This window comes from Ceratotherium simum, chromosome 18 (assembly GCF_057802395.1).
Source record: "Ceratotherium simum simum isolate JZ-2026a chromosome 18, ASM5780239v1, whole genome shotgun sequence".
Classification (NCBI taxonomy): Eukaryota; Metazoa; Chordata; class Mammalia; order Perissodactyla; family Rhinocerotidae; genus Ceratotherium; species Ceratotherium simum.
In genome coordinates, this window is record NC_141917.1 from 28,008,880 (window position 1) to 28,035,559 (window position 26,680).

At 40.5% G+C, this 26,680-nt stretch overlaps 1 protein-coding gene across 1 annotated transcript; it reads right to left on the bottom strand.

Moving 5' to 3' along the window:
• Positions 1 to 2,229: 2,229 nt before the first annotated feature.
• On the bottom strand, positions 2,230 to 21,042 carry AMACR (alpha-methylacyl-CoA racemase). The gene is made up of 5 exons (XM_004423015.3): positions 20,707 to 21,042; positions 18,495 to 18,638; positions 17,060 to 17,220; positions 11,036 to 11,222; positions 2,230 to 2,984 (listed from the first exon to the last, which is right to left on the bottom strand). The coding sequence occupies exons 1-5, from the start codon at positions 20,975 to 20,977 to the stop codon at positions 2,575 to 2,577; spliced, it is 1,173 nt and encodes a 390-aa protein (XP_004423072.1). The 5' UTR covers positions 20,978 to 21,042; the 3' UTR covers positions 2,230 to 2,574.
• Between the last annotated feature and the right edge of the window lie 5,638 nt (positions 21,043 to 26,680).

The window sequence follows — 26,680 nt, forward strand, 5'->3', positions numbered from 1 at the left end:
ATACAGTTTGCAGCATCTCATCACTTCTTACACTGTAGGATCAAAAGAGTGTAAATGAATGTGTAGTGAACTATGCACTCAAGAACTTTGTATTCCTTTCACTAGAATGGACCATCTTCAACCGCCTGCTTCCCTTCCATCCTCCTTAAAGCTTCCTGTTTTCTCCTTACCTGCCCCTTGCCTATTTCTAAATCTACAGTTGATCAAAGGATAACTAAAAGAAGAGGAAACGCAGCCTTTTCTGCACAGGGTCTTAGTCTTAGACTCTTCAGAAGAAAAGTATGGGTCACTAACAAAAGCTAGTAGCCTTATTTACATACATTTACTCTTTGAAAGTTCACACCCTACAAAAACCAATTTTTCATTCAAATATTTTGTATAAAGTCAATTAATCACAGAAATCAATATTCTAAGCTATCCCATCTGTTGATTTACAGATTTTTGCCAACTCGCTTTTATCCTTTCCCTCACGATCCATTCAACAGACATTTTTTTGAGCACCTACTATGACAGTAACAAAGGGAAAAAGCCTTGGTTCATATCCATTAAGACAATGCTATTCAAAGGGTGGTCTTCGAACCAGCATTATAATCACCTGGAAGCTTGGTAGACATGTAAATTCATGGGTCTCACCCTAGACTCACTGCATTAGAATCTGTACAGGTGGGCCTAGGAATCTGTTTTAACAGTATCTCCAGATGATTCTTTTGCACTCTGGAGTAACTACTCTAGGAGCTTATGGCCTGGTGAAGAGTTATGTAAACTGCACTAAAAGCAATTGCTATCCTTGGAGATACGTACAAAGTGCAATGGGAACATAGGATGGACCCCAAAGAATAGGAGCTAACAATTACTGAGCACCTAGGATATTCCAGGCACATCACAGGCACTGTCTTAGACATCAAATGATAGAGTGAGATTTGAACCCAAGGCCTTTCTGACTCCAAAATTCATAATCACTGTGCGAAACTGCCCTAGGGCTGAGAAACATGGGATATTTCACAAAGAAGGCTCAAAGACAATTTGAGCCAACTCTTGGTTTCCTAGATCAACAAGCTGTAGCATAAGGTGTCGCAAGTTTTGTTAGTCCTGAAAAATGTTGCAGCATATGGAAAGGAATGGAAGCAAGAGAGACCATAGGATATTTAGAAACTTCAGGCAGTCCAATATAAAGTGCTGGGAGCAGGTGGGTAGGGATGGGATTGGACAGCAAGGTAGAAGTCTTACTATAAATAAATAGCTCATATGCTATGTAAATGAATTTATATTTTATTATATAGGAAAAAAGAGGACCACTGAAGAATTTTACAGGACTGAAAAGACTGGTTTGGTATCAAAAAGATTACCAGTAGAGTAACACAATGCAAAAAACAATGAAGGCAGTGATACTAGAGGTCAAAAAGTCAGGTAGGGAAGCTGAATACTAGTCCAGGGAAGAGGTAACAGGGTCCTGAATGAAAGCTGCAATGAGAGATGGGCAAAGGGATGGATGCGGGAGCTATTCACTCGTTTAATAAATATTCACAAAGTTTCCACTATGGGCCAGGCACGATTCTAGGAACTGAAGATTTAGCAATGAATAAAACCTACAAAGTTTCATAAAGCTTCCATTCTAGTATGCATTAGTTAAGAGGGAGTGAGGGCTGGGGTCAATCAATGTAATGTCAGCAGTGATACATAGTGTGAAGAAAAACAGAACAGGTGAGGGGAGAGTGAGTGATGAGGTGGCTACTTTAGACAGGGGTCAGGAAAAGACTCTCCGTAAGGTGACATTTGGGCAGTGGCCTAAATGAAGTGAGGGGTAAGCTGTGGGCCTACTAGAAGCTGAGAAAGACATGATGGCAGTGGAAGCCAGAGACTGGTAAGAGGAGGAAGAGCCTAGTAGGACTTTCAAAAGGATGACGCTACAATTTACTGAAAAAGAGACACGTCTGGGTGATGCTAACAGGCAGCTACACAGAGGAGTCAGGCTCCAGTAAAGCAGTCTATAGAGAGAGGGGTGGGAGTCATCTGAAAGAAACCTCAAGAACATTTTCTACAATTCCAATTCAAAGACAATTCAAAGGTCTTTGATTTCCTTATCAAAGTAAGAGGATCAGAATTTTCTATCTAAGGACATTCACCTTGCTAAACATTAGAGCCAAAAATATTTCAGTGAGTCTCAAAAAGCTATTTAATTGCTATTCAAAGGACTTTCTTGAAAGCTTTTCACAAACTTAAAAGCATGAGTAAAGTTTAGGGGGAAAAAGCTTTATTTAATAAAAAGCATATTAATTCATTTAAAGTATATTATAAACATTTAAATATTTTAATATCAATAAACATAATCTATCAAGCAAACTGGAAGGCAGAAAAATTGCCATAAATTAGTATAGTAAACTAAAAACATTCCAAAATCAAAAACCATGATTACATTTTCACAATTCAATCATTACTGTATAATCAGAGTCCTTAGAATAGTTGGACTGAACCACTGTGATCCTGCTCTTGCACGTGTCCATGCCTATAATTTTGTGTATTATTCCATACTATAAATGCAGTATTCAAATACACGTGAGCCGCGGGGCTGGGAACTTAGAGATTAGCTCTTGGTTTATTACTTTCGATAATTTTATCTGAGTTAAGCTGATCGATTTCTTCCTGGCTGAACCCAAATTCTTTAAGTATCTCTTCAGTGTGTTCTCCTACAAAAGGATGCCTTTTGGAAGAAGGGATAGCTGGAGTGCTCGACAGCAGAGGCGCAGGGCGAGGACTCACGACCTGCTTCTCATCAGTGAAAAATGAGCCTCGGTCTTTGTTATGACCATGACGGACAGCCTCTTCAAAAGACAGAACCGGAGTCACGCACGCATCTGTGCCGTCGAAGATCTGACACCACTCTGCCTTTGTCTTCTTTGCAAATGCATCTGCAAATTTCTTCTTCATTTCTGGCCAATCAGTTATGCTCATCTGATTGGGAAGTTCATCAGACTTTAGCCCAAGTCCTGAGAGAAAAACATAGTTTCTTAAAATTATTATGCTTTGTAGGGAGTAATTATAAACAATGAAGATGATTTTGGAGCTCACCACACTGCCCAAAATAGGATGGTCTACAAAGGTTTCTCAAATGGGTCAAGAGAAGAAATTCAAACTCAGCTTGAAGTTGGAGCTGGTGGCTGGAGAGGGCAGAGGTAGCTGGGGTAGCAGGACTCAAAACAGACTCTCCACTGCCAAGATCTTATTATTTACATTGGATCAAAAGTACTCTATTTTTAATGGTCTAGTTTCCAGAAACTGATTTCTCCCCTCTGAGTAGGTTTGCAATAAGAAATTTCCTCATGATGTTATCATCTGTCATGTTGAATTAAAATAACCCCATATTTTATATAATGCTCCCAAACTCTATGAAAGATAATTAAATTATACCCCAAGGGCCACTTGACTGGGGTTTGGTATAAATGTCATTTTCATTTCCTCATATAAGAGGTTTTCTAAATATTTTAAATTATACATAACATTTTGTGTAAGTTTAGCCAAGTTAACCAAATAATTTTCACTTTTATCATCCTTTCTTTCCCTACTACACTGAAGAACAATGACTAATTGTAAGCTTCTCTGAAGATGCAGAAGTCCCTAAAGAGGTAAGAAGACATGAATACTGCAGGCTCCCCTTAGGGTTTTGAGGGATATGAGTAAATAAGGAAAATTCACAGAGGTCTGGATTGTTGTGAAAAGACACCTGTGGGATTCATAAGTAAATTTTTCTCTATAGCCACTTGTCCCATTCAAATACCAGAAAAGATACGGGGCCATAGTTTCGGGTTCATCACTGTAATCTACAAAAAAATGGTTCTAAGGATATCTTTCACTTTGCTTTCTCTTTCCTGATTGCCCCAAACTCTGTGATTAAAAAACACATAAAAAGAACAGTTAGCCAAAGTAGTGATGTAGATCGTAGCTACTGTTGGAAACATCTTTGCATCCTTTTGAAACAGTTTTTTTTTTTAATCAGAAAGTGATCAGAATCATAACACTAAATAAAATTAGAGACAATATGTCCTCTCTGTAACAAATATTATACTTGAAATTACACAGGTCATAGTTTGTATAGTGGAAAAATACTAGAAATCAAAAGACCCCAAGTTCTACTTCTAACTCGGACACCAGCTCTTCATTGTCCTAGCATCCTTTCTCAGCCCACAATTTCCCATCCCGCCCAAGACCCTGATCAAGGCCACAGGATGAACTACCAGTAGTTTAGGGTGGTCTGTTTCCTGTGCTCTTGACACTCCTATATGGAACTCTGAATCCATTCCCCCACAGAAATGCAATTAGAGATTGTGGCTAGTTTTTTTTCTTCTTCTTCTTTTTTTTTTTTTTTTGTAGCTAGTTTTTATAGTATAATCTATACTAAATTTGTGGTATTGTAAGTCAAACACTTTCAGGGACTGGTCTGGCGACTCAGACACCATTTAAAACTTGGGAAAGTATGTTTTGATTTCCAAAAAACTACCTTACACATACATGTACACATATTCAAACACACACGCAAAACATTATTGTTTTAAGTGCACATAATAAACTTTACTGCTCTATAACACAATATTAGGAACATATTAAGCACTCAAAACTTCATATCTAAGTATGCAATGATATATGTACAAAGATTAATGTTTACTAATAAACTAATAAACATTGTTATAATGAAAAACTGGAAAAAATGTAAATGAACTTGAATAAAGACATGGTTATGGGCCGGCCCCGTGGCTTAGCGGTTGAGTGCGCGAGCTCCGCTGCCGGCGGCCTGGGTTCAGATCCCGGGCGCACACCGACGCACCACTTCTCCGGCCATGCTGAGGCCGAGTCCCACATACAGCAACTAGAAGGATGTGCAACTATGACATACAGCTATCTACTGGGGCTTTGGGGGAAAAATAAATAAATAAAATTAAAAAAAAAAAAAGACATGGTTAAGTAAATTTTAGTACAGCCATACCAATATCATATGGCTGCAATAAAAAAAGGTGAGGGCGAAGATTTTTATTGACAAGAAAGAATGTCTTTGTTATATTGTTGGATAAAAAGAGATAGCTATTAATTATAAATGTATATAATTGTACATATAAATTATAAATTGTAACAAATAAAATATTTGTGTTCATATGTATATAGAGAAAGTTCTGGAAGGCCACATCCCAAGTCTTCCCAAAGTGGAAGGACAAGGGAGAATTTTTAACTTCTTATTTTACAAATTCTGTAATGTTTAAACTTTTCTGAATTTTTTTTTTCATCTTTTAAAATTGTACTAGAATCTACATAAAATTTACCATTTTAGCTACTTTTAAGTGTACAGTATTGTGGCATTAAGTACATTTACAGTTGTCCCTCGGTATCCATGGGGGATTGGGTCCAGGACCCCCCATGGATACTAAAATCTGAGAATGCTCACATCCTTTATATAAAATGGCATAGTATTTGCATATAACCTACATATATCTTCCCATATACTTTAGATCATCTCTAAATTACTTATAACACCTAATATAAACAAAATGCTATATACTTGTTATATACTGTATTTTTCAGGGAATAATGACAAGGAAAAAAAGTCTCTCCAATACATGTTCAGTATAAATGCAACCACTGTAGACCTTTCGATCCGTGAATCTGGAAGGCTGACTGTATATTGTTCTGGAACCATTACCACCACCTTTCTCCAGAACTTTTCCGCTTCCCAAACTGAAACTCTGTACCCATGAAACACTATCTCCATATTTTCCCCTCCCCCAGCCCCTGGCAACGACCATTCTACTTTCTGTCTCTATGAATTTGACTAGTCTAGGTATCTCAAATAAGTGGAATCATACAATATTTGTCCTTTTGTGACTGGTTTATTTCACTTAGCATAATGTCTTCAAGGTTCATCCATGTTATAGCATATGTCAGAATTTCTTTCCTTTTTAAGGCCAAATAATATTTCATTGTATGTAAATACCACATTTTGTTTATTCATTCATCTATTGATAGGCACTTGGGTTGCTTCTACCTTTTAGTTATTGTAAATAATGTTGCTAATGAACACGGATAAACAAATATCTGTTTGAGTCCCTGCTTTCAATTCTTTTGGATAGATACCCAGAAGTGGAATTGCTGGATAATATGGTAATTCTATGTTTAGTTTTTTGAGGAACCATCATACCATTTTCCACAGTGGCTACACAATTTCACATTCCCTCCAGTAATGCACAGGGTTCAAGTTTCTCCACATCCTTGTCAACACTTGTTATTTTCAGGTTTTCTTTTAATAATATTTTGAAATTTTAAAACAGCTTTTAAAAATTCTCTATTTCTTATCTGATTGTACTATAAGAGTCCTGCTATCTCAAAATGACATGAAATTCTCAGTGTTTTCAGATTTCTTTACCCTTGAAAGCAGCAGGGACAGAGCACAGTGGAGTTTGCATCTTATAAAAACCTTGTGCATTTATGTTCAGATACAGAAGAGCTAAATTAAGGTATGGTCTCAAAGATCTCAAAATATAAGGTGAAATAAACGAGGTATATAATTAATACTACCTCAAAATATCATTATAGATGTGGGGGTTTGTCTAGTTGGGCCTGAGAGAGAAGTAATACATATGCGATTAGTAAAAGTACTATTTTTTAAAATAAATAGTGTAAAAGAAGGAAAATGCTGAGGCATTTTGGCATAGACTATGTAGATCAAGCAAAAGCGGATTTAACATGCTAAGTGTGCCTGAAGCCCAGCTAAGGATCCCTAGTGAACTCTGGAGGGAGACAGGAGGTTAAGGATACCACAAAAGGGTGTGGATGCAGAGAGAGGGCTGTAAAAAAAAATTCAGAGGGGGTTACATAGTTTAGGCTCAGAAAGAGAACACCCAGGAGGAGATTAGAAGTTGAGGCGCTGAAGCAAGTGGCCTGCTAGAAAAATGTCCCAGAAAGGCTCATTTATTGAGGTGGAGTGTGGATATCAGCAATAATCATTCCAAACATGTATGTTTTAAAATAATATGATACACAAAGGAGGAGAGTTAACTTCTGGAATGGTAGAGCAAGAACCTTCAAAAACCTGCTCCTGCAGAAAAGCAACAAGAACACTGGCACAAATTATCAGAATCAACTTTTTCAAAACTCTGGAAATTAACTGAAAGCTTGCAACCATCCAAAGAGCATTTATTCAAGAAAAACAACTGAATGTCAGTAAGACCAGTGAGCTTTATGGTGTTACAACCTGAGCTAATTTCATCCCTTTCTCCCCAGCTCTGTGGTAGCCTTCAAAACCAACAGGTTCTCAACTACGGTAGCTGTGAAAACCAGTAGGATAACAGCCACTGGAGGGGGCAAAATGAGTTTGGAGCTCCTCACAAATCCCATCCCCAGACAAGTGCCACTATTCGGCCTGCCTGGCAGCTCCCTGAAAGGCTCCATTCTCAGGGCTTGCCTTTATTTGATCTGACACAGAGCTCACACAGTTCTACTCCAAGCACATCCGTCAAAAAAAAAAAAAAAAGTAGTGGCAACAGTTTAACATCACAGCTATCAGAGATGGCATTACCTGTTGAGACTAACAAGAAGCTGACCAAAAAACTTAAAAGGAAAAAGTAGGGAATAGGATGTCCAGAGGGGTATTGAAAAGCTCCAACATGCTCCTGAGAGTTTAAAAGACCATGCACATGCATACGCCAGGCATGCTCAGAAGAGATCTGAGAAGGTCTTAATCTTTCACCTCTGGCTGACCTTGAGGCTCTGCACAAGCAAGAAGTGAAGGCACAGAGTGCCTCAGAAAAGAATGGGAGATTTATTGGTTCAAGGCATTTAAGGACGTCTCTGTCCAAACATGAGCTGACCATCAAGCTAACTGAGCAGACTTCAGTGGCTGCACATGTCAAAGAAAACAGATTTAGTCCAGGAAAGTCACTAAATAAACAAAGAGCAGAAACAAAAAATTCAGGACTGGGAGGAGGAAAGGGAGAGGAGATCTGATTTCCAGAGTTGCCACATTTCATTTTTTAAAATAACCTGTTTCAACAAAATATTAAGAGGCATGCAAAGAAAAAGGAAAGTATGGTCCATACACAGGAAAAAAGGTAATCAATAGAAACTGTCCCTGAGGAGGCTAGATGTTGGACTTCCTAAACAAAAACTTTAAGTTAGCTACTTTAAATATGTCCAAAGCACTGAAGGAAACCATTTCTAAACAATTAAAGGAAAGTATGAAAACAATGTCTCATCAAATAGAGAATATCAATGAGACAAAAATTATTGAGGAAAGGAACCAAATAGAAATTCTGCAGTTGAAATATATGATAACAAATGAAAACCATTAGAGGGGCTCAACAGCAGACATGAACTGGCAGGAGAAAGAATTAGTGAACTTGAAAAGAGGTAATAAGCTGAGTTTATCCAGTCTGAGGAACAAAAAGAAAAAATGGGAATAAGGGAAAAATGGACAGAGCCTCAGAAACCTCTATGGGACACCAACAAGAATACTAATATATGCATTAAGGGAGTCTCAGAAGGAGAAGAGAGACAGAAAGGGCACAAAAAATCCTTGAAGAAATAATGTCTGAAAAATTTCCAAATTTTATGGAAAAACATTAACTGCACATCCAAGAATTTCAAGGGTCTGAAGCAAGATAAACTCAAAGAGATCCACACCTAGAACTAATAAATGAGCTCAGTAAAGTTACAGGAAACAAGATCAATATACAAAAAAATCACTATACATTATATTTTTCTATACACTACCAATGAGCAATCCAAAAATGTCACCATTTACAATAACATCAAAAAGAATAAAATTCTTCATAATAAATTTAACCAAAGACATGCACAACTTGTGCACTGAAAATACAAAGCATAACTGAAAGAAAGTAAGGAAGACCTAAATAAATGAAAAGCATCCAGTGTTCATGGATCATAAGGCTTAATATCGTCAAGACGGCAATACTCCCCAGATTGATGTACAGATTCAATACAACCCCTATCAAAATCCCAGCTGCCTTTTTCATGGAAATTGGCAAACTGATCCTAAAATTCATATGGAAATGGAAGGGACCCTGAAGAGCCAAAACAATCTTGATGAAGAACAAAACTGTAAGACTCACACTTCCCAATTTCAAATTTACTACAAAGCTACAGTAATCAAGACAGTGTGGTGCTGGCATAAGGATAGACACACACATCAACGTAACGGAACTGAAAATTCAAAAATAAACCCTTACATTTATGGTCAATTGATTTTCAACAAAGATGCCAAGACCATTCAATGGGGAAAGAATAGTCTTTTTATCAAATAGTGCTGGGAAAACTGGATAGACATATGCAGAAGAATGAAGTTGGACTCCTGTCTCACCCCATATAAAAATTAACTCAAAATGGATCAGAGACCTTCATGTGACCACTGAAACAATAAAATTCTTAAAAGAAAACATTGAGGTGAGACTGTATAATTGGGAGTTCTGTGAATAACTTCCATGCAATGTTTACTAAAGGAAAAGTAATAAAAATATGCTAATAAAGCTTACCTATGTTATTAGATCTCAACAGTATCTGTAGGAATTGTTTAGAACTCAAACCAACAAAAATTTTTCCAATGATTATATTTTATCACTGTCATTTAGAATCGCCTGTACATGGTGATAATAAAAAGTTAACTGAAGTTTAGTCAATTTTATTATTATATTTAAATTCTCCATAGACAGTGCACAAATATCCAAGGTTTCTGTAAGGTGCAAACTCCACTGTGCCATGTCCTTGCTGCTTTCCAGGACCCTGCACCACTTGGTTGGGAGCATTGCTCCTACCACTCAGCCCTTCATATAGCATTGCTCTATCCAGAATTTTGAATTAAGACCTTCTATTCCTAGCTTTAATTTCTGGACAGAAAGGCACCTTATATGATCTAGGTAAACCATTCTGTTCTACAGTTTTTCTAACTATATTTAAGTTGATGAAGTTAATATAGTTGATCATCAAATCCTTTCTGCAAAAACAATCATTTCAGCTATATGCAAGTAAATTTGAGTAGTAAATTGCATCTGAAAAGCTACCAAACATAACAATGAAACTCCAAATTTAGAGTTAAAAGATAAATGCACTGTGACCAGCTTGTCACACCACTTCAGAGTATAATCTGAAAGTTCTTAGATACTAAATTATCTATAAAGTGAACTTTAAATTCAAACATTTCACAGGAACAAAATAACTTCAGTCCTCTGGAAGATATTATGTTAAGTGAAATAAGCCAGACAGAGAAAGACAAACACTGTATGACCTCTCTCATATGTGAAATATAAACTAACACACGGACAGAGAGAACAGTTTGGTGGTTACCAGGGGGAAGGGGGTTGGGGGGTGGGCACAACGGGTGAAGGGAGGCATTTATATGATGACTGACAAACAATAATGTACAAATGGAATCTCACAATGTTATAAACTATTATGACACCAATAAAAAATAAAAATAAAATAACTTCAGTCCAATTATTTAATTAGGGAAGAAGAGATCTCAAATTTTCCTGTTAACTTGTGGCAACATGCCAATAAGACAAGAATCTGCAAGAAAGGTAAAGTGCAGAAGTATAAAGTGATAGTAACATATTCCAACGAAATCTCATTCGCCAGTCTCTGTGTGCTCCAGTGACCCCTGACACTGAGGGACCACGAGAGATGTCTTATCAAGGAACAGGAACTGGTAAAACCAGCAGATCATTTCTAGGGAAGAATAAGATGTGGGCACACAAGGGCAAGATAATGTCCAATGTTACTGAGTATGAAATGTAACAAAAACACTGAACTCCCACAAAAGGGATTATTATTTTTTAAAACCCTGAGCTATTTTATAGACTTGTAAAATTATCTGTCAATTTTAAAAAATGGGGGAAATGTCCCACAATATAATGATGGCTATAATTGGGTTCATTATAAAATGGATGTATAACAAAAGACATTATAAATTTCAAAAGGCCCCAAAATAGAGGATAAAGAACACCCATAGGAAAAGGGGGGTGGGGAGGGATATGAAATTACTTACCTTTGATCAGCAGCTCATAGAACTTGGGCTCTACTGCTCCAACAGCCATGAACTCCCCATCTGCTGTCCTATAAGTTGTGTAGAAAGGTGCTCCACCATCTAACATGTTCTGTCCTCGAGGCTGTTCCCACAGTCCCATTTGTTGTGTTTGCCACACAAAAGAACTTAGATACGCTGTTCCTTCCACCTTTGAAGAAACAATACAATACGAATCCACATAATTAAACTATAAAAGCATGATTCACTTCTACTTAGGTTTTTTTTTAAATATTGTATAAAAATGTTTACCTTAGAGTATAAGAAGATTATATCTAATTATACAACTTCTTTGGTATTTTGAGAAAGTGAGTAGAGTGGGTTTACGGTACAGGGGATTTATGCACTATTCAGTTCAGAAAATACTGCTCAGAAAAAATTTAGAAGGAGCTACTTTTGTTCTTCCTTTCAAATAAGACTGGCAAAATGTTGATAATTTTTTAAGCTAAGTAAGGGTACATGGAAGTCCATTATATATTCTCTTTACTTACATATATGTTAAAAACCGTCAGGATAAAAAGTTAAAAATAGGGACCAGCCTGGTGACATAGTGATTAAGTTCACACGCTCTGCCTTGGCAGCCCAGTTCAGATCCCAGGCACGGACCTACACACCACTCATCAAGCCATGCTGTGGTGGCGTCCCACATAAAATAGAGGAAGATGGGCACAGATGTTGGCTCAGGGCTAATCTTTCTCAGAAAAAAGAGGAGGATTGGCAACAGATGTTAGTTAGCTCAGGGCTAATCTTCGTCACCAAAAAAAAAAAAATTTTTTAAATACAGCAAAAAGGTTTTTAAAAATCTATCGTCTGATCTCAATACCTACAAATATATACACACAGACATATGAAGCATATCACATTTTAAACACAAATCACATTACAGTTAAATTTAGCTTATTCTAGTTTGACTCCAAGCCCAAGAAAACTGTATTTGAGTATTTAATATATTTGAACTTTAATATCACTAGAAAGTTACAAAATAAATATAATGGTATGGGTGGCAGGTATATGGGTTTTAAGAGACCAGATAAACTAGTTTGGGAATGCCAACTTCTCACTGAGTCCAGGAGTGAGAACAGGAATGGATTCACATCCTCAGGTATGATTATCACAAGGCTGGATGCACTGGGCTATCTAAAGAAGACTACTTCCCTGTCCTTAGGGCTTTATGATCCCAATGATTCCAGCACCCCAGGGAGCAGACCGTCAAAGCATCCTTGTCTCTGAAACTCCAAATGTGAGCATGGAATTTTCCAGTTACTGGCTATGAAGCAAATGCAAAATATATCTTTGATACATCCCAAATTTCCCTTTTAACTTGAACTCTCATGTACATCTGAATTCATGGCTCTGACATTGTCATTACCAAATAGTGGAGTTTGTATAAGTGGCCTATGGTGTTGTTTTTTTTTGAAACTGGATTACACAGGTTTTAGAGAGTCCCCACATTTATACATGTACATACACATGTACATATACACACACACATATATACATATATAATCTCTTCTATATAATGGATGTACTGATGAGCCTGTTGAAAAAAGATACACTAACCGAGTTCAGGGTCTAGCTTGGTCCACTCAGGACACAAACGGGCTCTAATCAAATCCTACTTTACTTAGTGCCATAGGAGGATACAGGATAAGAGACAGAGCAGTTACAATCCTCATCTTATCACGAGGCTACCCACGGGCACGGCTTCTCTTGCCCCCTCACCCACATGTAGCATATGCTGCCACAGATGAGAGAGCCCCTGACACACGGAAACCGCGCCTCAATTTCCCAACCTTCTATATTGTTCTCATCATGTATGCCAATGACCTGCATGCCAACACACAGTCCCACCCCGCCCCCTAGTCAGGTACGCTGCCCCAGATCAGGAGTAAACACAGCAAAACAGACACCACGTTCCACAGTGATTTTTTTTTTCTTTTTGTGAGGAAGATCAGCCCTGAGCTAACAGCCATGCTAATCCTCCTCTTTTTGCTGAGGAAGACCGGCCCTGAGCTAACATCTACTGCCAATCCTCCTCCTTTTTTTTCCCTTTTTCTCCCCAAAGCCCCAGTAGATAGTTGTATGTCACAGTTGCACATCCTTCTAGTTGCTGTATGTGGGACACGACCTCAGCATGGCCGGAGAAGCAGTGCGTCGGTGCACGCCCAGGATCTGAACCCCGGGCCGCCAGTAGTAGAGCGCGTGCACTTAGCCGCTAAGCCATGGGGCCGGCCCCCACAGTGATCTTAACTCTACAGTTTCTAAGGAAACAGTACTATGAAGAGATGACTCCAGGTCATCACAGGCAGGCCTGGGTCAAGGATTCTGCTGCTAAAAACATGTGAAAACTACTGGCCTAAAAGAATAAGGTATCTGCTTCCCTAATCAGCTTCTACAAGCATTTGAATCACAAGGGTTCCCAGAGATGGGGAAGTAATGAATATAATGTGCTATGATCCACTTGACCTGGAGGAATTAGCAAACACCCACTATACCCTAATGCAAACACGAACCCTGAATAAAGTTTACAACATTTTCACATCCACTAAAACCTGAGGGCCGGCCCCGTGACTTAGCGGTTAAGTGCACGCGCTCCGCTACTGGTGGCCCTGGTTCGGATCCCAGGCGTGCACCGACGCACCGCTTCTCCGGCCATGCTGAGGCCGCGTCCCACATACAGCAACTAGAAGGATGTGCAACTATGACGTACAACTATCTACTGGGGGGCTTTGGGGGAAAAAAAGGAGGAGGATTAGGAATGGATGTTAGCTCAGAGCCGGTCTTCCTCAGCAAAAAGAGGAGGATTAGCACAGATGTTAGCTCAGGGCTGATCTTCCTCACAAAAAAAAAAAAAAAAACCTGAATATCTTTCTAATCGTCATGTAATTCTGATTAGACAGTCTGATGAAAGCAGAAATTACCTTTTATTTCAATTTGACTATAAATAAGCAATTATATGTCATTACTAAATTATTCAAATAATTACTAAATAAGTAGCATTTAGCCCTAACTTCTTAAAGCCCTCATGTTTGTTCTCAGTGTATTCCTTTTGGACCTCAGGGAGCGTGCCCACAGAGGGCAGCACAGGGCAGTGACTGAAAGCAGGGGCTTTCATGCCCACGAAAGCGTCCAACCGCCTGGGTGCAGAGCTTCTGACCCCTTCCAGCCACCTGCTTTAGAAGAAGGCAGTGGCCCTCTCCACGTCTGAAGGTCTTCAGATGCCTTCAGAAGCCTGAAAGCCTTCAGGGAGCACACGTCCTTAAGGGAGCTGTGTGGATCAAACGAAGGAAGACGTATGTAAGGCACCTGGCCTTGCTCTTGGCGCATAATAAGTCTAAAGTTGGCGCTGTTGCTGCTACAAGTGCATGCCGGGACTAGGCCAGGAGCTGGATACAACAAGATCAATCACACCCCACTCCTACTGAAATCACTTCAGAGATGGATGCAAAGGACAACGTGAACGTACCCTAATGACAGGATCACAGGGCACAGAAACAGTACAGGGCAGGGTGTGATGAGCCTGCGAGGAGAAGGAAGCTCAAGTCAAGGCCCTGAGATGCGGGAATCTGGTAGGAAACGGCTTTCACAAGGTCACCAATGACAAATCCAACTTCTACTGTTTGGTTTTACACTCTTGAGGTCTCCACCAACACTGGACCCTCTGACCATTCCTTTTTCTTAGCACTTTCTCTTTCCTTCATTTTCATGACAACGCTTCCTCTGGTTCTCCACTTCCCACTACTTAGCCCTTGCTTCTCCTCTTCTGCTCACTCGCTCCTCAAATGCCGGTGTTCTGTCTCTTCTCCTAGCAGACCACATAGTCTCACGTGGCTCCCAAATGACTCTGAAACCTGTTTCTAGTCCCTAACTTCAAGTATTCCATTGGATATCTGAAAGGCACTTCAAACTTGAAAGGACCAAAACTTAATTCCTTTTCTTCTAGTAATAATGACAAAAACAAGTTCTTACAGAGTGCCTCCTCTATGCCAGTCACTGTTTACACACTGAACAATGGAGGAACTCATTTAATTCTCTAACAATGCTATGAAGTAGACATCATTATTAGCTCCATTTGACAAAGAGGGAAACTGAGGCACAAGGAGCTTAAGGAACTTACCCAAGATCACAGAGCTATTAAGTGGCAGAGCTGGGGTAGAGGAAGCCAGCCACCAGTCTGTGCTCTTGACCATTGCACCACACTGCCTCTTCCCTCAGTAGTCTTCCTCCAGGGTGCCAGTGACACCGCCCACTAGGTCATCCAAGCCAGAAACAGGGAAGCCATCCTTGCTTCCACCCTCTCCTCTCAGTGCCAGTGCATCACCAAATCCCAGCAATTTTACATCTCAAATATCCCTCAATCTAGACCCATTCTACCATTAATGACTTTGGTACTTGCCCTTATCTCTCAGCAATAACCCAGCAACTCTCCCTCTGCCTCCAGTCTCGTCTCCACCCCACCTCCAAAGATGTGTCCAAATGCAAATGTGTAGTGATGCCCGACTGGACTCTTAGCAACTAGCTGTGAGATCTTAGGCAAATTTCTACGATTCACTTTCCTCCTCTTTAAAATAACAATGTATTCCACATGAAATTGTTGTTTTGAGGATTAGGAGAAATCACACAGGAAAAGTGCTTAGGATAACTCGAGGCACGTGCTCAGTGTCTGACAGTAAAAAAACTAAAGCATTATGACGTAGTCTCCCCTACACAACGAAGAAGGAAGAAGGTCTAGATGAGCCCATTTTACTTTAGCATCCTTAAGAATCTTCTCTAACTGCTCTGGGAGGCTTCCTGAGCCCACTTTTGAATGAGGATTGCTTGAAAACTATATTCTAAGCACAAGAGATAGCTTAAGGAAAATTGTTAAACACAACACAGGGGGGCTGGCCCAGTGGCATAGTGGTTAAGTTCTCACGCTTTGCTTCAGTGGCCCTCGGTTCGCAGGTTTGGATCCCGGGTACAGACCTACGTATCACTTGTCAAGCCATGCTGTGGCAGGCGTCTCACATATAAAGTAGAAGAAGATGGGCATGGATATTAGCCCAGGGCCAATATTACTCAGCAAAAAAAAAAAAAACACAACACCAGAATCAGGTGAGACAAAAAGTTTAGAAAACTGACTCCACAAACAGATGATCAAAATATGACATTCTGACACACATAAATTAGGATATGATGCTATTTTAAAGAAAAGGATATCCTTGGTAAGTTGGATTCAAACTTCAGATCTCATTTATCTCTTAAATTGTTCAGAAAATGATTTGAAGCAGCCATATATCATACAGTAGTCCCCCCAATACACGGTTTTGCTTTCCACGATTTCCCATAGTCAACGATAGTCTGAAAATATTAAATGGAAAAATCCAGAAATAATCCATAAGTTTTAAATTGTGAGTCGTTCTGAGTAGCGTGACAAAATCTTGCACCGTCCTGCTCTATCCTGCCTGGGACATGAGTCATCCCTTTGTCTAGTGTATCCACGCTGTATACGCTACCTGCCTGTTAGTCACTTAGCAGCATCTGGGTTATCAGATCAACTGTCGCAGTGTTGCACTGCTTGTGTTCAAATAACCCTTATTTTACTTCCAAAGCGCAAGAGTAATGATGCTGGCAATTCAGATAAGCCAAAGAGAAGCCATGAAGTGCTTCCTTTAAGCAAAAAAGTGAATGTTCTTGACTTGATGAGGAAAGAAAAAAAATCGTATGCTGAGGTTGCTAAGATCTATAGTAACTTTTATGATAACATATTGTTATAATTGTTCAATTTTACTATAAGTTATTGTTTAAATCTCTTTCTATGCCTAATTTATAAATTAAATTTTATCATAGGGATGTATGTATAGGAAAAAACATAGCATATATAAGGTTCGATACCATCTGCTGTTTCAGGCATCTACTGGTCTTGGAACGTATCCCCCGAGAATAACGGGGGACTACTGTACTTAGGAACAACTGACAGGCTTATCATTTCCCCCAATTAACACTTACCATGCTTGCATCAATGACCTGACCTTTGCCAGAGCGTGTGCGTTCAAAAAGGGCCATCATGATGCCCAGAGCACACATGAGACCACCACCACCAAAGTCGGCCAGGAGATTCAGCGGGGCATACGGACTGTCACTACTTCGGCCCATTTTTGACAGAACACCTACACCATTAAAAAAAATTCAGGGAACACTAACTGTAAATTGAATGTCTTTTTTAAATAAACAGATGAACATCTTGCAGGAATAACCAACCTCTCTAGTTGCTGACATAAGTGAACACTAGGTACATAATGCTTTTCCAAATCTAAACCCCTTCAGCATACTTATAAACAGGTTTTCCCTCCAACAAGGCTCCTTGTTTTGTTTTTTTCTTCTCTAACACTTTATTCCAACTAACATTTTCAGAATTTTATTGCTAAGTTTATACTTACGGAGTTTTGGGAAAAAATGATTGTTATCAATTTAGTTTATGGCTTAACAACAGTATAATGCACTTCTATTCTTATTATAAAGAGTACAAGAAAATAATCAAACACAAGAAAGAAAAGCAATTAAGTTTTAAAGCAGATGTGAAAACCAATTCTACACTTTTTTCCTCAACCTTTAAACATGTACTCACAGAAAATTTGAGACTTTCTTTACTAAATAACTCCCAGTCCTTAGAATTCTAGAATTAGGCCATTCTAAGACATGTTCTTACAGGCAAATACTTTAATGAAGTGATATTACAACCTGAAAACCATGGGCTTTTTCTAGTATTCACAGAAGTCTAAAATGGTGACTCAGGCAATGATTCTCGATGAAGGTGTGGGGAGAGGGGTGTCAGAATCAAACTATATCAGCATTTTCAAACTACAGAGCAACCATTGCTATTACCAAGTCTCTTACTTTCTAGCAGGGGCTTCCCTGAAAATTGACTCCACAAATGTAGTAAGTAAGTGTTACTAGTGAGAGCATATTATCCCTCAAATGTGTTAAGACAGGGGGAAGAGGGTTGAGAATGACGGTTCCAAGACAAACCAATGCTTTTTATTTATTTATTTTTTTTGGTGAGGAAGATTGGCCCTGAGCTAACATCTATCGCCAATCCTCCTCTTTTTCCTGAGGTAGAGTGACCCCGGGCTAACATCCGTGCCCACCTTCCTCTACTTTATATGTGGGACACCTGCCACGGCATGGCTTGACAAGTGGCGCGTAGGTCCACATCTGGGATCTGAACCTGCAAATCCCGGGCAGCCGAAGCGGAGTGGACGAACTTAACCACTACACCACTGGGCTGCCCCCAAACCAAGCCTTTTTAAACAACCCTGCTCTCCTTATTGATTTTGATAAATATTTAAATCTTCACCTTTAAAAATTCTTTTAAATTAGTGTAACTGTAGATCTTGACTGGGAATAAAATAAAAAGCGTAGAGAAACTATTTTTTCAACCTACCTGACAAAGCCAAATAGTTGATGTCATGGCCTGCTACCCTAGAGAATATTCCTGAGTGGCCAAATCCACTCAACCTGGCATAGATAAGCTTTGGATTCTCCCTCTGCAGAATCTCTGGGCCAAGCTGGAGTTTTTCCATGACACCTTAAGAGAAAAGTAACAATTTTTTTTTTTTAAAGAGCATGAATTGAGTACAAGAATAACCCCTTCTCCGTGGCAAACATAAAACAGCACGCTTGCAAGTAATACTAACAATGTTTGTTGCAGGTTTATGGCGTGTTTCTAGTTATTAACGACCCAAAGAGTGATGCTACCATTTCTGGAATGCGTGGCTTCTGCCCCAGAATGCTATTTCCTTCCAGCATGTCCCTGTTTCCCTTCAGTCATACCCAAGCCTCTTCAATGCCCACAGTGGGCAGTTCATCCCTTTAGTCAGTCCCTTTATAAAATCCTCTCCTTAGTAATTTATTAGAAACGGTTTGTTGTCTTCCAACACTGACCCTGGGTCTTCAATTGGTCAAAAATTCACTTTTGAAAGCTGCTATTCCTTTTAGGCCCTTTTCTTCTTCTATGCCCGCATCCGTGCCTGCCACCTTCTACCTCAGGCTGTACTTATGTACATACACATTCCATCTCCCTATCAGCTCAGGAGCTCCTCCGGCACAATTCATGCCTGATCTGTTTCCACAGGTCTCTAAAGTGCCTAGCATCAGCACCTCCTCAAAGAGGCTCAGTAAATATCCATGGAAAAGTTAGCTACAATAGCACCTAAGAGCTCTTAAGCTCTCAGCATGTACAATATTTATTGCACAAAATCCAGGTGACTGACAGCTAAAGTCTCCTGGGATTAAAAGTAATCAACATTACATGATAAATTCACTGTCTTTGTCTTCCGAAAGCTATGATAAATTACAAAAGAACTCCAGTCCTCTACCTAGATAAACACCAGCCACAACCCTTCACCTGGCAGCCACATCTGTATGCACAGCTCTATCTTCCTCCTAATTATAAGACCTTGAACAAACTACCTAACCACTTCGAACCTCCTTCATCTTCAAATGGGGCATTAAACTACAATATAATCCTAACTGTTAAATTATTATTATTCTAATCTCAGATCTGGCTGTGAGGGTAAATGAGTTAACACATTCAAATATGCCTGGTGCCCCACAGATACTCAATTCATTCACCAAACATTTACTGACTTCCTGCTGTGTACCAGGCAAAGCAGTGGATTTGTACTTGAGCTGTCTGAGAACGGTCCCAGAGGTGCTAGACCCAAACATCATCCTTCAAAAAGGCTGTTACAACAGTGTCAAGGAAGCTGCAGCAGGTATGGAGAGAAAGAATCCTGAGTTAGAGAAAGGAGGAAGAATGACTGGATTCCTGATCACTGAAAGCGGGTGGAGTGCAAGATTTGGAGTCACGGATGAAGTTCAAGTTTCTGATTCTGGCAACTGGGTGGATACTGGTTCCATTCCCTGCGATAAATAATTCACAAGGAGGAGATACCACCTTAGGAGGAAAGAGGATGGGCTCGGTTTGGGATTTGTGGAAGTTGCAGTGCCTGGAGAACAGCCAAACAGAAATGTGCAGGACCTGTGTATTCCAGCGGTCTGCGGCTCTAACACAGGGCCGGGGATCATCTGTCTGTAACACGTGAAAACAACGGGAATGGATAAGGTGGCTCCAGGAAGCAGAGTGTAGAATACACGAAATTGAGCTGAACGGGAACTTGGGAACACCAGCATTTAAGGCAAGGAGTGTTAGCCTGGGTCCGTGGATGGCTTGCAAAGGTACACCAAACCCCAAAACAGCGGCAAAATGACTATGTTCCTACATGCAGTTTTCGAGGGAGAGAATCTATGACTTTCGTTAGGTTCTCATAGGGCTCATAACGGTCAAATAACTGAGAAAGGCAAATATAAATGGGCGGTTAGAAAAAAGAGGAACTTGGAAGGAGTCGAGCGAGTTGTAATGGGAACAAGGGCATCAGGAGTACCTCGGATGCTAAGTAGGAAGACCGTCTCGAGGGGCGAATGATCAACAATATCAAATGCAACACAAAGGTCTAGAAAGAGAGGGACGGGAAGCGTTCCTGTGGCAAGAGAGCAAGGGGGTGGCGGACACAGCCTCAGTCGTAACAGGCCGGCCCCCTCCCTTCCGCGGGGACCTTCCTCCGTCCGGTGCCAGGGAAGAACCCGGGGCTCACCGTGGCGGAAGGACTCCAGCACCACGTCCGCCTGGGCGCTCAGACGCCGCAGCACCGCCGCTCCCCGCGGCCGCTTCAGGTCCACGGCCACCGAGCGCTTGCCCCGGGCCAAGTAGCTTGTGCCGGCGCCGGCGCCGGCGCCGGTCCGGTCCACACGCACCACTTGCGCCCCGAAGTCGGCCAGGACCATACCGCAGAACGGAGCCGGAGCTAAGCCAGCCAGCTCCACAACCTTGATACCCTGCAGCGGCAAGGCACGCAGACACGCCATCTGAAAGAGAAGACCCAGCTGCAGGTACCTCGCTCACCCAGGCGCCGTGCACTGCCCGAGCGCGCCCTCCCTCCCTTGTGCGCCTGCGCGGCCGCGGAGTCTGCGCACTGCTGCGCCTCCCCGCCTCGCCGCCGTGGGTCACGGGTCCCCAGTCGGCAGGGCTGGCGTAGTTTTGTTCCCGCTGCCAAGTCCTGAGTTGTACCCACGGCTTGCCCTAGGGAGCTCGGGCCTGTCACCATCCTCTGAGGATGCTTTTATTCTCACTTGTGCGATCCCAGCCGTTGTGCCGTTTGAGCCCCTCCACGTGCCCGTCCCTGGAGAAATAAAAAGTACATAAATATTTAAGACCAATGCTAAGGTATTTTCTTCAGTAGGCTGCAGATTGTCTCTGTCATCGCCCCTACTTCTTAGCTACTCTATGATTTCATCCACAAATGGCTTAAGAGCCCTTGTAGATGCGCTCAATTTTGAGTTAAAGACTTTGTGGATTACATGCCTTTAAAAAAAAAGTTCAAGCTACGCTAAGGAATGTGTAATACAGAAGAACATCAGAGCGGGCGGTTCTCATCAGTGCCAAAAGAGAAGCTTTAAAAATATTTTTGATTTGTTACCTGCCATTTCTACGGATTATTAGGGTTTCTAGTTTTTAATTTTAATGCACCATCTTTTTTTTAAAAAGTGCAATAAAATAATCACAAATAGCCCCACTACTTGAGCCAAACAGGAGGTGTTAGGGGCGCTCTGCCAGTAGGAGCTGGGGAGAGACTTTTATAGAGAAAAGGTAGGAAGCAAAGCAAGGAAATTGGTTATAGTTTAAAGCCTAGTTGGCTGTTTGTGATTGGCTGTTCGTAGGATCTGGTCTGTAACCTTGAGGCGTTCACAGGGTTAGATTTTGGGTTGTTGAGGTAGGCGGCCAGGGCATTCGAGTCACAGCAGTCTACTGGCCTCCTTGTCTGATCAATTTAACGGCCACCTTGTCCCTCTCTATCCCATGTTCCTACCTTTGTTCAGACATAAGGTTCCTTACCTTTCCTCTTGTTTTATTTTTATTTTGAGAAACTTAGAAAGAGAAAATTACAAAGAATGATATAGCAGACATCCAGAGAGACACATTAATATGTTTTCATATGTGCTTCCAGTCTATTTTTCTGGAAAATAAACAGTACAGATATAGCTTGAGCTAACACCCAGGATCAGATTCACATGAAATCAGAGATCTTACCCAGAGTCAGGCCTTACTAATAAATTCAGAGATACAGGTCATGGAAAGGCTCAGACAAAGCAGGGGTCTGGGAAATCTCACATGACTTTGCAGGTCCTTCCTTCCTGCGTTGGACACATACCCTCTGTTACAGGCTGAACTGTGTCCCTTTAAAATTCATATATTGACGTCCGAACCCTCAGTCCCCCAGAACATGACTGTGTTTAGAGATAGGGCCTGTAAAGAGGTAATTAAGGTACAGTGAGGTCATATGGGTGAGTCCTAATCCCATAAGACTGGTGTCCTGGTAAGAAAAGAAGATTAGGACAAGGAAAACACAGACCGAAGGACCACCATGTGAGGACACAGTAGAAGGTGGCCATCTGTAAGCCAAGGAGAGAGGCCTCAGAAGAAACCAAACCTGCTGACACCTTGATCTTGGACTTTTAGACTTCAGAACCGTGAGAAAATAAATTTCTGTTGTTTAAACCACCCAGTCTGTGGTATTTTGTTATGGCAGCCCTAGCAAACTAATACACCCACAATTATAGATGAAGTCTCTAATGAGGTTCTCAAGTCACCTAAAAGACTTCACTTTATATCCCAAGAGTTACTTAGCTATGGAACCGTGCTTCCTAGATTCTAGGTTTATTTAGCATAAGTAATTCCATGGCCAGGGATATCCCAAGTGCATTCAATAGATAAATTCTCTTCCTCCTAGCAAATACCATTCATCTATGTACACAAGGTCCAATTGATAAGGAGTCTTTTTCTTTAGCCCCCGAGGACATCTCTGTACTAAAGGGAGTAAATAGATCATAGGCTAGCTGATTTTAACTCCTTCCATAGCTAAAGTCTCCTTTAATTCCCACTCACAGTTACATTTCTTTGCTCCCTCACACCCCACCGTTCTAGACACAAGCACTCCCATGATTTTGATATTGTTTGACTAAACAAAATATAGTATTATTTGCGGTTTTAATGTACATAAATGATGTTACATGGCACTCACTTTCCTGAAGTTGATTTTGCACTCCATCTTACATTAACTGGTCTCCCCATTTCTACTTCTTCCTCTTAGATCAGTCAGAATTCTTGGCTTAAATACAAAAGAATTCATTGGAAGGATATCAAATAGCTCACATAATTGCCTGAGAAAGCTGAATGCAGGGCAATGGGCAGGACTTGGGTTGCTGGAGTCACCTTAAAGGTCACAGCATGTGAGTCTGTTTAGGATACAGGTCTGCACAGTCTCCACTCACCTTTTCCCTGCTGAGAGGGATTTGCACCAGCCTGAGTCTGAGTCAAAAGGATAGAAGTACTAACCTGAAGGGCCTCCCGCTGACAATTAAGATGGGACCATTAAATTAGAATAATGACTGTTGAAACACATCGAATATATGAAAAATCATGAGTTAATAATAATGCTTTTTAAAAGACCTCATTAATCACCTTTGGAGGTTGCTAGGGCACCAACTCATTATTCTAGAAATTGATAAATAAAAGTAAAAAAAAAAAATCAAGCATTTATCTTGTCTTACATATGAACGGTATTTCAGGACAACCAAATAACTAGTGAAAACATGTCTTTCTTTAAAAATGTCACTATTTTGCAACTGCCAATGAAATAGTGGATTTAAGCTATAATCATCAATAGCTGCTAAAAACATTAGGCAAAAAAGCTAATGGGGGAATTTTATATTATGTGGATCTGGCTGAGATACCCTGAACCCACAGATCAATTTTAATAACACAAAAAGAGATAATAAGACATTATGGTCTTCCTGGTATGATGCAATAGACAATACTGCCCATGAAGTTTTCCTGCAAAAAAGATTAAGACGAAATCTAACCAAGCGCGTTATCTGTTTATGGTAAATGCAGGAGACTGAGGAAGATGCTGTGTAACACCAAAGAATATAATCAGCAAAATCCACAATGTTGGAAAGCAAATAATAAATAAATAAATAAGAAATTGTTGCAGATTTTCAGACTTAGATATATCAATCAAATGTGATATATAAATCTTGTTTTGAATCATGATTTAAACAAATATACTGTAGAAAGATATTTACGAGACAATTGAGGATATTTTAAAACAGTGACTGGATATTAGATATCAAGGAATTATTTTCTTTTTGTGAAAATGTTACTGTGGTTATAATTTTTTAAAAAACTCATTTCTCTCAGATATATACTGAAGTGTTTACATACCTTGAAAGCTAATCAAGGAATTTCTAATATCTGAGCAACTGGATTTTAGAATTGCCATGAACCGGGGTCAACTCTGTCCCTCCTGTTTCCCTCTTTTTGGATAAGAATGTCTATACTTGTTATCCCTTCTCTGTCCCACCATTGTGTTGCGTGTTGGTGGGAAGGCAGTACCTTATCTCTTTCATTTGGCGGATCAACAGATCAAGAGGAACTGTAGCCAAAATGAACTAAAGAGCTACAGTCGTCCCACAGTATCCAAGGAGGATTGTTTTCAGGACCCCTCGCCCATACCAAAATCCATAGATGCTCAAGTCCCTTGTATAAGATGGCATAGTATTTGCATAGAGCCTACACACTTCCTCCCGTATACTTTAAATCATCTCTAGATTACTTATAATAACTATATAACGTAAATTCTATGTAAATAGTTGTTATACTGTATTGTTTAGGGACTAATGGCAAGAAAAAAAGTCTGTACATGTTCAGTACAGACGCAACCATCATAGGCTTTTCGATCTGCAGTTGGTTGAACCTGTGACTGGGGAACCCGCAGATAGAAAGGGCAACAGTATATTCAAGGAGCCTGATCCACATCTGGATCGAACGTCAAAGACGAGATCCTAGACTTTGAGCTAACGCTTAATGGGATGAGAACTCTGGGGACCTTGCATGGGAGTGAATACATTTTGTATGTGGAAGGGTGAGTAGGAAAAATTCACTTCTCCTGCGTTTCTTCTTTACTCTCACACCACTACCACACTCACAGCGCTTCTGGCACCAGATGTGTGGGTTCTTTTTTTCCCCATACCAAAAAATTTTCTGTGACACCAGCTGGGTGTCCTACAATTCAATTCAACTTGAACACTAACTGGAGTTAGCCCAGACCACACAGGTTAAGGGCTCAGTCCCAGGAGACTGCCCCCACCGCCACTTCAGATGCCAATAGCAAGTAATAGGTTTCCAGGTTACCCACAAACCTGGAAACCTGTCTCACTTGGCTACAAATCAGAGATTCCTGTTACCGCCCACCCCCCACCACCTTGGATTCAATTATTTGCTAGAATAGCTCATAGAACTCAGGGAAACACTTATATTTACCAGTTTATTATATATTAAAGGATATGAGAAAGGACACAGATGAACAGCCAGACAAAGAAATACATAGAGTGAGGTCTGGGTGGGGCCCAAGCACAGAAGCTTGTGTCCTCATGGAGTTGGGGTATGCCACCCTCCCGGCATGTAGATGTGTTCACCAATCCAGAAGCTCTCTGAACCCTGTACTTTGGGGATTTTTATGAAGGCTTCATCACCTAGGCATGATCGATCATTAACTCCATTTCCAGCTCCTCTCTCATCTCTGGAGAATGAGGGATTGGGATGAGACTGAAAATTCCAAGCGTCTGATCATGGCTTGCTTGGTCTTTCTGGTGACCACCCCCCATCAAGGAACTTACCAAGAGTCACCTCATTAAAATGAAAAACACTGCTATCACTCTGAAAACTCTAAGGGATTTAGATGCTCTGTGTCAGGAACAGAGGTCAAAAACCAAATACTAGAACAAAAGATGCTCCTAGTCTCTTATAACTTAGGAAATTACAAGGGTTTCAGGAGCCCTCTGTCAGGAACTGGAGTCAAAAACTAAATTCACAGAGGGACATGAGTCATTGCGGCAGGTGGACTCGAAGATGGCTCCAAATGATACCTCTGGCATTCATGCCCTTTGTAATTCCTCTACCTCTGAGTGTCTGCTGACCTAGTGACTTGATTTTAACCAATAGAATACCACAAAGGTGATGGGATGTTACTTCGTGAATAGTTTACAAGAGATTGTGACCTTTGCCTTGCTAGCCAACTTTATCGCCTTCTCAGCTGGCATGCTTTGATGAAGTAAGCAGTTATTTGCAAGGGCCCACATGACAGGGAGCTGAGGGTAGCCCCCAGACAGTAGCCAGCAAAGAACACAGACCATCAGTCCAACAAACCTCAAGGAACTGAATTCTGCCAACTATCCAAGTGATCTTGGAAGCAGATTCTTCTCCAGCTGAGCTGGCCCAGCCCTGGTCAACACCTTGCCTGTAACGCCATGAGACACCCTGAAGCAAAAGCCCCTGCTAAGCTGTCCCCAGACTCCCAACCCACCAAAACTGTGAAGTAATGAATGTGTGTTATTTTAAGCCACTAATTTGTTCATTTGTTATACATCAGTAGATAACTAATACATGCAATAATTAGTTTAATCCTCACAATAACCCTTGAGGTACACATTAAATAGACAACCCAGTTTTAC